The sequence below is a fragment of the Thunnus thynnus genome, chromosome 7 (assembly GCF_963924715.1).
Source record: "Thunnus thynnus chromosome 7, fThuThy2.1, whole genome shotgun sequence".
NCBI classification, from domain to species: domain Eukaryota; kingdom Metazoa; phylum Chordata; class Actinopteri; order Scombriformes; family Scombridae; genus Thunnus; species Thunnus thynnus.
The window spans coordinates 27,302,672-27,316,767 of NC_089523.1; the positions used below are offsets into that span (position 1 = coordinate 27,302,672).

At 38.1% G+C, this 14,096-nt stretch overlaps 1 protein-coding gene across 6 annotated transcripts in view; it reads left to right on the top strand.

The window, feature by feature from the left end:
• The window catches only part of tenm4 (teneurin transmembrane protein 4), a 158,938-nt gene that overhangs the window by 34,742 nt on the left and 110,100 nt on the right, over positions 1 to 14,096 (top strand). For all 6 annotated transcript variants that reach the window (XM_067595260.1, XM_067595261.1, XM_067595262.1 and 3 more), the window contains exons 2-3: positions 1,782 to 2,068; positions 3,130 to 3,402. In XM_067595260.1, coding sequence (XP_067451361.1) covers positions 1,846 to 2,068; positions 3,130 to 3,402 — 496 coding nt within the window. In that variant the 5' untranslated portion in view covers positions 1,782 to 1,845. The remainder of the gene's footprint in view (positions 1 to 1,781; positions 2,069 to 3,129; positions 3,403 to 14,096) is intronic.

Genomic DNA, 14,096 nt, shown 5'->3' on the forward strand with positions numbered 1-14,096 from the left:
AGTATCAAGGATCTTGTGCAAAAGGTAAAAATTAGCAACCCATACAAGCTGCATCTGAAATCTTGGGAGCAGCTGAAGTGCTCTTGCGGCCGCAAAGTGGGAGCATTTTCTCCCCCCCACCCTCCAACCCCCCCTCACCATGTGGCGGAGGTCCTAGTATTGAGGCCCCAAGTCATTAATCACCAAGATCTTTTCAGCTGTCAATACATACAAAAAGAAACCCCCAAACCCAACAATGGTGTCTTCAATAAGAAGTTTTTTTTTTCCCGAAGCAGGGGCAAATATAGTTCACTAAGGATTATTGTTTACTGTTCAGTCCGGCACAAATCTCATACCATATTCAAAAAGAGTTTATCCTGTAGAAAAATCCTTGTCTGATCAAACCATGCATATTATCAGTAAAAGCCTCCAGATTTGTCAGGGCTAGTTTTTTATCTGTTTTTCAAAGAGCATTGTTCTCTTCCAGTGGCTTGCATCCCATTTTCTTTGTAGTGAAATACATTTGGAGTAAGTAGTACACTGCAGAAGTAGAAGCACTGCAACGCGAATAGAGTTTACAAGTCATGATATGTAATTATGAGTATATCATCATGACATTGCCTTTAGAAGAAGGAGGGACAAATATTGCTGCAATAGCTTGCTTACTAATTCCCTATGTTCTGTAATTGAGCTTCAAAGTAAACACTGACCAAGCCTTTAATCAATTTTATATCCACATTGACATATGTTAATCCAGCTCAATATCTTTAAAACCATGTGGACGCTTAGAGTGAACTGTTTGCAAAGCATCATCTTTTGAAACTGTAATATTACATATTCATTTATTTCATGTTGCACTGAGATAGCAAAGTCATTTTTTTATTTTGCTCTTTTTGTGTTTATCCTTTTGAATGTGAAAATAAATCCTTATTTATACCAAAAACAAAGAATGTTTACATATACTGAAATATATTTTTAAACATTATTTTTTATTATTATTTAAAACATTATTCTTTTGTAATATTTCCTCCCTTCACCTCCCAAGTCAAGGCAAGAAAAGGAAGAGAAGATCCAGCACATAGCTGCATGTGAAAATTCACTATCTCTATTGATTTTATCTTCAGCGTGTTATTTGACAGTTGTGGTTTTATGTTTCAGATTTTAATCATCTCTGCTGGTTCAGTGTAGTCCCAAGATTTGTTTGGTTCCTCTACTTTTGAACTAGTGATGATTTGTAACTTATAAACTACACATTTCATGGAAGGACACCTGCCACTTTTACAGATGCTGGAGGCCCAGCATTTCTATACAGCACATAAAATAGAATATTTGTGGGAGACTTGCACCGTAAACTTTATAGGTGCAAGATTTGTTGTGCTATATTTCATTAAATCTAACCCTGGTGGTTCTTCATGTTCTGCCTGTGTATGCTGAGCCATGCATACACTGCTGGTTGGGAACATGCATCTGCATTTTATTTATTTTCACAGTTTCTTGGTTAACATTATGTGTATGTGTGTGTGTGTGGTGCGGATATACTCAGTGATTCCTACTTTCAAATAACCATAAATACAAGTGCATTAACTTGCACTAGCAGTATACATCTACTACTTAAAATAATGGTTGCAAGTGATTATATGTTTGATATAATAGTGATTAGACTGATTGTCATACATTTAGTAATGTTTTCACTTTGGTTTTGATACTAAATAAAGGAAAAACAACTGATACCTAATAAAGGTAACTTAAGTATCCTAAAGTATCCTAATTTTTGGTTTCTCTGCTGTGTTTTTCTTTTACAGAATCACTGAGACTAAACTGGCATTGTAACCCACATTTGATGTTGAAAATAGAGTGGAGGCAACCATGGAAGTGAAGGAACGTAGACCCTACCGCTCGCTCACTGCCCGGCAGGACACAGAGCGCCGTTATACCAGCTCCTCAGCAGACAGTGAGGACGGCAAACCCAACCCCAAATCCTACAGCTCCAGTGAAACACTCAAGGCCTTCGACCATGACTCAAGGATGGCATACGGGAGCCGTGTCAAGGACATGGTTCATCATGAAGTGGACGAGTTCAGCCGGCAAGGTTAGCCTTAGCGATATTAGAAATGTTGTGCTATTATATCAATCGAAGAGATTGACATTGATATCACTATGGTTCATCTATAATCATCTATATTAGCTTATTAGTTTTACTGCCTGGTCTGAATATATGCATCATTGCTTTTTAATGAGGAGTCTCTTGGTAATTCACATTCAGTCACTGTAGAGGTCAGTCCTCATGCTTTGACTGTTAACAGAGGTGGCCGGGGACTGAATTTATCATGCCAGTGTTAAAAACTGCATGGAAGACATGCAAACCTTCACCTGCTCATTCAGGTGTATTATTGATTATCAAAGTTCAAATCAAACGTGATGGCACTGTTCAATTTGAAGCACAGATCTGTAAAACTTTTTTACGCAAGGAAAAATAAAAGATTTGCATTTTTAATCACAATGGCATAGGCCAAGTCCGATGGGTAGCGCTCCGAATGAAACCAACCTGTGCCTCGTTTATTTATTTATTTATTCTTTATAGCAGATACAGATTTTAATGAGATCCTGAAATCAAGAAGGTGTGCTTTATAAGTCTCCTGACTGGTGGTGGTAAATCTAATTAAGTTGGTATAGGAATTAGGAGAGAGGAAATTAAAGAAACAGCTGTCTCAGTTTTCAAATAGGACATTTAAAGACACAAAAGTTTTAAATTTGGGGTTCAACTATTGCTGTTGGTGGTATAACCAATAGACATAAAACATTAATATGGAAACAGTTGCATTTACTGATCTTACTAATGTATTTAACCCCAGATTTGAAAATTTCAGATCTTCAGATTCATTCCTTAGTTGTAGAAGACACATATCTGACATCTGGTCCCTGAGCAACACATTAAAAGATGATAAAGATGCAATAATCACATAACAATTCTGCACAGCTTTAAAAACTAAAGATGTACCTGAAGGAAAGAACCTTGAAGGATGACTGTACCACTCAAGGCCGAGATATTGCTGTCATATTTTTCTACAATAAATGCAGTTCATTATGTTAATTGATACAACTATTGACAGACATAATAACCAGAGCTATGTATTTATTGGCTCGCCGTAGGGGCAGACTTTTCCCTTCGAGACCTCGGCTTCGGAGAGGCTCTCCCATCCCATGTTGCAACGTACAGGACTGACCTGGGGATGCCACACCGTGACTACTCAGTCAGTGTGGGCTCAGATGCAGACACAGAGACGGACGGCATCATGTCGCCGGAGCACGCGGTCAGATTATGGGGCCGCAGCAACACCAAGTCAGGCCGCAGCTCATGCCTCTCTAGCAGGGCCAACTCCAATCTGACTCTCACTGACACTGAACATGAAAACACAGAAAACGGTAGGACGCTCTTCTCTTTTACTGTTCTTCATCTTTGTCTGTTTCCATGTGGATTTGATTTTGGTGTTTTGGGTTTTTTCGACAATGTTCTTGTATACACTAAAGCAAAAATACAAGCTATGTCTTTGAGACAACAAAAAAGACAAGCAAGACTGTTTTGCATGGTACAGTGTAAGACTAAATGATGATTATATTGGTTTGGATTTGTTTAGTTTTTGACGATGCTCAACAGGAATTCAAGATAAGTTGCATATTTTCTGTTTGTAAATGTCTGGGTACATTTTGAAACTCATTTCAGTGGAAATTGAAGTTGACAGTTTTTTAAAGATAATTTTTGCTGAGAACCTTTGCTGTTATATTTGACAGTTTTATGAGTGCGGAGAGAGAAAACAAGAGTAGAGAGAGGGGTATGACAACAAAGGTCTGCAGCTGAATCCCACAGCGGACGTTGCAGTTATACGGTATGCGTCTTGAGCAGCGGGCTACCGCGGCACCCAAAGTTGTCAGTTTTTATTAAGCTTATTAAATCTCTATTTGCATTTTTTCTGAATTTGGCTTAAGACCAACATACTTAGGCTTTGAGGAAAAGACAATTAACAGTGTTCCAGTACAGCCAGAATTTTGGCATACCATTACCTCTGCTGTTCATCATCCCCGCAGCATTTTATTCTTGCTTTCTTCTTTACATTGCAGTGTGTGAATCACTATGTATGTGTGGACTTTGCGCTACGTATGTATGGCAGGTTGATGCCAGTGCCGGGAAGTGGGAAGCCATACGTATTGGATTCATCTTTCTGGGGCTTGGTGTTTCTAATTTGGCCCCAAGGGCCTGATGAGTCTGTGTGCTTGCTCAGAAGGTCACTGGAGCTCAGGGAATATGTAACAGTGAGCTATGTCAAGTGCTGGGAAATGCCAAAAGATAATAGCATAGTTCGGCTCAAGATACTCTTATTCAAAATGTAGATTAGTGTGCTATAAAGTCATGGAATTACAGGATTCTGTTTGGAAGCAGAAATGCCATTTGGATACTCAACTCAGTCTCACCAGCACCTATTTTATCTGTAAACTCAGTTGCAACCTATTAATTGCTTGGATGGTGTATATACCTAAAGCAAAATCTCTCAGCCTAAATTGAGCGCAGTATGGAGGCAGTACCTGGCAGACAAGTTTCCTTGACTAATATATCCCTTTAGCATTCAGAATGGCGACTCCTCTCTGCATTTACTTACCTGAGTTTCTGCCAAAATTGCTTATTTTCCCATTTTTTGACACTTGTCTGTATTAAGTGGTGAAATTTAAGTTCTGTTTCACATTATGCAAAGTTAAACACAAACCTAAATCATGCATATTAACTGGCAGATTTATGATACTGTTCCCAGGATACTTCAGAGATAGAGGAACTCATCAAGGGTCTAGCTGCAAAATTCTAATTGCCCCTGCACAGCCTTGCAGAGAACCTTGTGAATAGTTTTGCATTTCAGAGTGTGTCACATTATGTATTAGCTTCTTATTATAACTGACAGAAATGACTCTTGGAAGTGGAATCCATTTGCCCGAATGACTGAGGGAGAGAACGTGGCATCCCTCTGCTTGATCATCTGAGATGCCAGGGGACTTGAATTTGGCTGTATTGTACATAATTAAAGAGAATCTCCTTGGATGGCTGTGCAAGGGTCGGTATGCTGGAATGTATTCAGTGCTCCCGTAGCTACATCTGCTACATCTGTGAGACCCAATCGAGATTCTAAGTAGCTTTTTATTCCACTCACCTAAGCAGAAAGAGCACTTGTATTCAGCATTTAATTCAGTAATGCCTGATAACATACAATTTATATATGGCAAGTTAATTAAAATCCATCGAGCAGGCCTGCTTGTGTGTGCTTTAATCTCTTTAAATCAACAAACCATTTACTCTGCTTTAATGTATTCAAGCCGCTGGCCAGTTCTCCCCCTCTTCACATGTGACTTACTTGACCCTGGATTTAATGCATGCAAATAAGCAATAGCAATTTTGGAACAATTTTCTTGATGCTCAAGTGATTCTGAGGCATTGCTCATATACTGTGAATAAACACCCTTGCTGATATTGATGTGCTATACTAAGATTCACTCCAGTTGTGATGATAATAATAGCTGCTAACATGATTATCTTTCCAACCCACTACATTATTGGATGACAAGTAACAATTGAAAACATGAGTTGAAAAGTATGTGTATCACTATAGACTTATCGCTCTCGGTTAGTGGCATTTTGTGTATGTGTGTGTTGAGTCGACATGTGTATGAGTTGGTTAGCGTTTAAAATGCTTTTATATAGTGTTTGTGTGTGTGTTTCCAACTCATGCTGCCTCTGGTCCCTGGGGAGCCCCTTGAGGACCCTTCCAGCAGCCAGCAACTGCTGAGTCATTACACATCCTACAGAGACTAAACATTGAGGAGAAAAGACCAACCTGCTGGGTTTGGGAGAGAGATGCTGCTATTGGGTTTTACCCCATTACAGATTATCCAGATGTGTGCTCTAATCCCAACTTTCTCCCACTGTCAAGGCCAGACTATTACATCTCTGTTACCATGAGAACCGGCAGTGGAGATAGCCACAAAAGGCCCGTAGAGGGACTGTTGTTATTCATGTGTTCCATAACCTGCGGAGAAAAATAATACGGCTAAGGCTGAAACAGTTCTTGTTGATGGAAAAATGCATGTGTGACTGACATTGGTATTTTTGTGCAGACAAAATGTAATTAGTTCCAGTGGGTGGATAGTTGTGTACTGATTTTGTTCTCCCTTACTCCATCCTCCTGGGAGATCTGTTCCATATTGATTTAGGAGATATACATATATATATATATATATATATATATATATATATGTATAGCAAGCTTTGATCTTACTATGAAGTGCGCTTTGGCGATGCGGTTTGTCCCTTTACATTATAGTATTATTCAGAGAACTGATTCATTTAAATATTGTTTTTTGAGTGTGTAATTTTTTCATTCCAATGAATGGCTGAAAATGATACATCGTGGGACTCATCTGTGTAATATTAAGTTTTTGGAGTTAGATTATTTTTTGTTATTGCTCATTACTCAAATCCTAGTAGCTGTAGGCATTGCTTGGGGGCAAAGCCTCTAGGAACACTAGTGAAATCTTCTTGTGAAAGTCACTCTGAAATTTTGCAGCTGCATTTTGATTTTCTGCAACACGAGCAACCAAGTGGAGGTTTCTGTTGAGATGTTTGCACACGTCTGGAGTCACCAAATTCATTCAGATTTTTGTCAAATCAATTTAAATGTTATCAGGAAATAGACTTGACTGCTGAATGTGTTTGAACACCAACAAAATTATGATACTGACTTTGGTAAAGAGCCTACTATGACAGTAAATACTACTACTACTGCTACTATGACTACTACTACTACTACAACTATTACAACTAATAATAATAATAATAATGATAGTAATATTAAATTTGACCCAAAAGTGAACCCACAAATGTCACCTTTGGTCTTGCAACTGTCACAACAGAAGTGTCTAAGGGTATCCATCTGTGTTTTAAATTAAAAAAAAAAAAAAACTCTCACAGGTATCCAGTTGAATGACACAATGATTGGTATGATGTGTTCTTGCTTTTAGTGCCATTTGCAACTCTCGCTGCTGCACTCTGAATGAGCTGAGGAGAAGGTTTGTGATAACGTGAAACCAATTGCATTAAAGTAGCTTGGACCTAATGACCATACAAATGACTATTTCCAATTTTATTTTTAGGAGAGGACCAATTTTGAAGTTGAAAGAAGCGTGTTTGTTAAAAAAACATAATGGTATGATCAATATCAAAAATATATTACAGTTATTTTAATATAGCTGCAGTAGACTTCATGAGAAGTTTAAAATATTCTGATTGTCTATACCTGAAGCCATTATCACACCGAGCAATTATGGTAACGACACACTTTTAAGGCTCGTCCACTGACTAATGATTTGAAGTAGCGAAAAAGAAAGGAGTGCAAGATGAATGATGGTCAGGTGTCTTAATTCAATTCTGTTTTTATACAGCATGATTAAACATGAGTCATCAATCAGCATTTTTACCTTCAAAGCACAGAGTGCCTATAATGTGCTGATGTGATGATGCTTTTAGCTGGACTATAAGTGATATTGAAGTTCAGATGTCATATGAAAATTGGCCGGTCTTTTCATGTGGATTTACCATGCACAGCTTATTTTCTGTACTTTCATGCAGATTTATTTACAGCTGTCTAGATGAGATTTTTTTTTCTGCCATCATTGCTAGTGTTCCTTTCTGTTATTCAGGTTGCATTATGTTAATGAAGCTGGTCTTTGCAGTTAATTACACAAATCCTCAAATGACTAAGAATAACTATTAATAACTACCAGTGATGTATAGAGAACTTACATATTTTACTCAACTAAAAGTACAGTTACTTGCATTAGATAAAAGTAAAAAGTATGTCAGTTAAAACATACTCTGAGTAAACATTACTGTGTTATTTTTTTTAAAAAGGGGGGGGTGGGGGTGATATATTATCAGTATTTCCAGTGCACTGCCTCTGCAGGATTATGAGAGTCACTGCTAAAATTTCACACCATCATTAATATCAATGGTCTACTAATGATTTTCATTCGCACACTGTGCAAGCACGATAACACCCCCTGGTTACTGTGGAATTGTTTTGAGTCATCCTCCCTCTCCTCATTTTTCAAAGGACATCTACGAGAAAGGTACCGTTACATGAGTAGCGTAGATGCTTTAAGGACTTGGGCAGTGCATAATGTATGTGTGTAATGAGTGTGTGGTTGAGCGAGCGGCAGAAAAGTGACAGTGAATGCGAGCGGAGCAGAGGAAAAGGTTAGCAGTAAGATGTCAATCTGGCAGTAAATGTACAGTACAGGCTACAGTATGTCAGTTAATAAATGCTGCAGCATCTCAAGACCAAGAAAAGTCTCGTCTGCTGTTTCTTCAACTGCTGGAAAAGTCAAGGGGGTTAACCCCAAATTTAGTGACAATGCCTAACCTGACCAGGCTCACTTAAGATGGACCAGCTATTCTCATTTTAGTGTCAATCTCAGCTGCTTTTAAACAGAGAACAGAGAAATGTCTTGCTGCTGAGTCTCTTCTGAGTTTTGCTCAGCTATATATAGTTATATATACAGTTATATATAGTTGTATAGTTATAACTATTAATTTATAGATTCTGAGATATTTATCTGAATCGAGGGTCTTAAGGATTGAGGATGTTGTATGCCGCACAAACTGTAAAGCCCCTTAATGCAAATTTGTGATTTCTGACAGAGTGGCAGGTGCAACAAGCATTAATAAGCTACATAAATGAATTAGCCTGGCTCTTCTTATAGAATTAACAGCAGAAAAAAGTATCATCCAGACAGATAATAGATGTATAAATAATATAAATTCCAGAGAGGCTGCAGCCCGCCAACGCACAGAGAGAGCCCACACAGTTTTTGCATACACACACATGCATGCACACACACTCATGCGCTAACGTACACACACACACTCACTAAATTGCCATGCAACACAGGGTTTGCTGATTTTCTGTCCTGGAGACTTTGTTGCACTCGGCTGTCTGAAAGGCATTATGTAAGCTTTGTGCAGCATAAAGTCCTCATCAATCTAGGCTTATCTTTTTTGCCCCTTCATTTTCAATATATAATACACCAGCCCACTCAACCTCGCTTGGCCCACTGCACACCCTAAAAAGTTTTCAATAATTTTGGGAAGAATGAGCACTCGGCAACCACAACTGTGACAGGTGGTGGTGAAGGTAGAAGTGAATATAGAAGTCACTGCTGGAGGATGTACCATGCCAGACTCAGCATGCACCTATTAGTCACTCAAAATTGTGGGTGTGTTTGATTCAGGTCACTTAGCATGCTCGGTGGGTGGTACGTAACAACGGTGATTAATTAAGGTTGTACATATTTACAAGGTACAATAATGCTAGCCTTAACCACTACCCATATTGACGTCATCCTTAATTATATTGCATTGTTGTGCATCTCTTTGTACCCGCATCTCGTGACATTACAGAATGTCAGCTGAGTGGCTCCTCGCTGGGGATCAAGCCCTGCCCTCCTGCAGCCACTGCTGCTTTTTTGGCGCCTTTCCTTTCTTCCATTCACTGACTTTTGCTTCTGATCTGTAACGGATGCTACTTGATGATGATGAGCAAAGTGCAAGACTTGGAAAAAAAGATACTTAAGTAAAAGCAAAATGATTGGTTTTTAAAATACTCCAAAAAGTACACAAAAAGGACTTTGTTACAGTAATGAGAGTGAGTGTAATGTGCTACTTTATAATAATTGTAATAATAATGATAATAATAATAATAACTTAACTAATTTATAAAAAGGAACATAAAACTAAAGCTCTTGCAGTGAGATCAAACTCCACAGTGACAATGACTTATTCCCTCGCTACCTGTATCAGATGCTTGTTGGAGGGTTTGAGACTCTGAAGAAACTTTGAACTGTTGAAAGATTGAGGTTAAGAGTTCCAGGGTGGTGCTCAGTTACTCTTTGAACACTGCATGACAGTCTACGAGGGACAGGTGTTGCTCGTAGAAACATGTCACAGCTCCAAAAGGCTGAGGGGCTTTGAAAAGAAAATCTCTCGTCGCAGATTTGAACTTGAGCAAGGAGTACATCAGCCTGTCCCTCAACCGTGTTGATTGTGGAGTATTAAAAGAACCTTTGTTCACTTCTCTTCACTGCTGTTATTCTTGGTCCAAGCCACACATCCCTTGTATAGCGCCTCCCGAGTCTGAAAGTGAATACCGTATTTATTACGAAGAATTTGACCCTTTTAATTTTCCTCTGATGAATTCAGTGTTGTATTTTTCAAATGGACCCAAGTAAAAATCTGAGTTTGCAAAAGTCAAAGAAACATGAGTGTTGCAATGTTTAAACGGAGACTGTTTTAACTACCACTGCTACAGTCCAGTATGACTAACATAGTTTTCTGGTTGAGATTTCTTGATCATTATTCCATGGACTATAGATGCATTACAAAAGTTGAATTAAAATAAAAAAAAAATCAGGTCAGCATAATGATACTTTGCAAAAAGTAATCACAGAACAAGCAGTACTTTCTTCACTTTGGCACAGAACCTGTACACCCTAATTTTATAGGTTTTTAAAATGAAGGCACATACTGAGATACCACTACTGATGGCCACACCCCCCTCGAGGTTAATAAGCAAATTTCTTTGATGCACAATCCACATTTAAGATTTGTTTTATCTTTGAACTGATTCTTCCGAGCTTCGCCGCCATATTAGGAGGGAGTGGAGTGAAGTGAAATCAGACTTCCAATTAGATGAGACGCTTCCTGTATTACAGGGCTGGATTCATTAGGACATGTTTTACAGCAGTGTGGTAGGACCACAGGGATGGGGTTTCCTATTGTGACCTTGGAAGAGCAGTAGCATATGTGCACACATGCACGCACACGCACACACACACACACACAAGGCACATGTGCCACAGATCACTTGTGCACATGAGTGATGCATTAACACTCGGACAGAAAAATAAATGATCAAAATGACTAAATTTTCTAAATCCATGCAACACAACAAACATGTCATCGCTCTTTTGATTTAACGTCCAGCAGTGGTCTTTTTATTTTACCTCCAGCATATTAAATATTGACCAATAAAGCCTTTCTTGTTTTCATTTTTATTGTTTTTATGCACTATCATTTAATGGTTAACATAAAACAGTTTTATGAGATGGTCTTATTTTAGTAAATGAAATCATCATAAATTTATAATAGTATGGCATGGAAATGACTGTGCATTCCAGTGGAATGTAACTGCAGGCACATTGAAATAGAATAATTATAAAATTACAAGACATAGTATCTTGATGAGATGGCTTAGCTTGAATGTTTTAACAGATGATACAGAGTGCTTCTTTTTACCTTGTGCCACTGCCCTGCAGGGTTTTACTATGGATCTGAATCCTGGCTTGTAATTATCTGTGTGCTACTGAACACTCTGTAAGATCAGTCGTGTTTAATGTCAGTACTTAGAGAAACATAAACCTTAATCTGCTGTTGCATTTAGCAAAAATGTTAAGAAACATGACAGGCTCAAACTGAGAATTTAATACATGTGTCTATGTAACAACAGAGATGAATAAATAACTTGTAAAAAAGCTTTTTACCAAACTATTCTACTTAAGTCGAGGTTCTAAATATGAGTGTCATTTTTAAATGTTATTTTTTTGTCATAGACACCTGTATTCAGTTTAACAGTCTTGTTTTTTTTAAATCACTCCCATATCCACAATTTCAGTGCACTGGTTCAAACAAGTTGCAAGCTTGTTCAAAGAGTCAAGATCGAAGAAAGCATGACAATAAGATCTATTCATACAGACAATGCTTGCCTCTCTTTGACATCTTTTTAATGTGACATGTATATAATGTGGGTAGAAGAACTGCAGGTAATTATATCAGCTCTTCTGTAGAGACAAATATAATTGCTTTTGTACAACAGTACTTGATGCATCATCGTCTTTTGGCATCCGTGATAAAGACACAGAGACTGTGATCATTTGCTGTAGGGGACAATGTTTTCTGTAATATTTGGATCTGTAATTTCACTGCATCCGCATTGAGCACAACATGGAAGCTTGTTCTGAAATGGTCACGGGCATCGTAGCAGCAGAATATCAGGCGAAATGATGCTTCAAAGAAATCACTAGTGGTTTCCCAGCTCACAGCCGTGGTTATTTCCACCCCCAGTATTTCTTGTGAAGTTATTTATTTGTTTACTTTTTTGGCAGAGTCTCTTCTCAGATCATGGATTAGTAGAGATATTCTCTGGCTCATTTGCAGGGTAATTTGCTGGGTTTTAGAGGCCCTTGTGGACAGTTTTGGGCTGTTATCTGTGGAGTTGCATACCCGCTCCCTGCCAGGGCTTCTGACAGTCTAAACCAACAGCACATCAGGGCCCATCTTACCACCAAGGCTCAGGGGCCTCACTACAGCTCAAAGCATGACATGGTGCAGGATGAGCCCTCCTCCATGGAGGATCATTCTAACCCATTCTCACAACTTCTGTGCCTCTCTCAGCAATATCCATTTAACATACAGTCAATTATCTATGCTTATGTTATATTTATGTGAATTACAGGAAAAATATAAAAATACTGCTTGAATTTGGATCTAAGTGGTGATGTCTTAATTTAATATTCTGGATCTATACCATGCCTAAATACTGAACTTACTAAACGGATCAGATATCAGACAGATGTAACCAACCCACATTAAAGTTTCATTAGAAATTTAGTCATTTTTGTTATAAAATTGTAAATTGTAAATTTCATGGTCCCTCTACAACAATATGATCAAAATCTGCACTAGCCTGAAAATGTAGTTTGAGTATAAATGTTTCTCCACTGTTACCTTACTCCTGAAGAATGATCCCAATCAATTCCACCCAGTAAAGTGTACAATTTAAAATTAAAAAAGGAAAAAAAGAGCACTTTATCATCAGCCTGTACACTGAGTTTAGATATTAGGCCAGAAAAAAGTGTGATTGGTGCATCGTTTGAAGTTTGTTGCACTCCTGTGTGTGAAATTTTGAGTTTTATTTCACCCTCTTACCTAATTCCATAGAGCATACATTACAAAATAAAGAGACTTTCCTCTTCTTATCTCATTTCATCTCATCTTATCTATCTCATCTTAATTATCCTGTCTTACCCTGTGTTTTCTGTATACCAATCTCTTGCAATAAAATTTCCAGGTAGCTCTGAACCACCAGTTTATCTGGAATGAGGCTCAGGAAGTAAGGATCATAACGTGATGTTGCCCTAGTATGAGATAAAAATAATTAAGCTTCATGCTGAGATTTCTCTCATTAGCGATCTGATATGTAGCCTTTGATACAAATCCAGGAGCAAAACTTTAAAGCTTGGTTGATTTACAAAAGATTCATCGGTAAACGCCAGCTCTGGTAATAGAAATGTTTAAACTCTGTCACTGCATCATCCAAAACTGTGTACTACATGTTATATGGAATAAAGTCTGCACAGCATGACCGTCTAAGTGCTCCTGCCTTGTAGGTTTTTTAATTTGTTTACCTCCGACTTCCTAATACATGAACCATACATGCATATACAGTACAAATGCATATAAGATACAAAAAACATATATTACATCTATGTGGAGAATATTTATATCACCTGTATCTCACCTCAAAGCACCTTTGACTATGGAAATACAGCACAAGTAAGGTTTCAGAAGACAAGATGACAGGTATCTATGACAATAGCTTAGTAGCTTTGAACTGCTTGGAATTGAAGATGGGTGTGATAACTCAGATGATCAGACTGCTCAGTCTCTGAGCTTAACTGCATGATTAATTATTTGCAACAGTCCCATTTTTTTTTCTCAGGGTTCATCATTACTGCATGATTCAAAATAAAATTAGCACACTTAGATATATGGGTATTGCACACAGATGATTTTCACAGACATAAAGACCCAATTCCAAAAACCTTGTTGTGCTGGACAGTTCAGGTTCTTCCTGGATTATTTCTCTCTCAGTGAAAGCACAGCAAGGCACAGTGAAATTTCACAGCATGTGCCTGTTATAGAAAATATCTTGGAACATAAGCTTTAGATTTTTTTCTCCCCTCTGCCT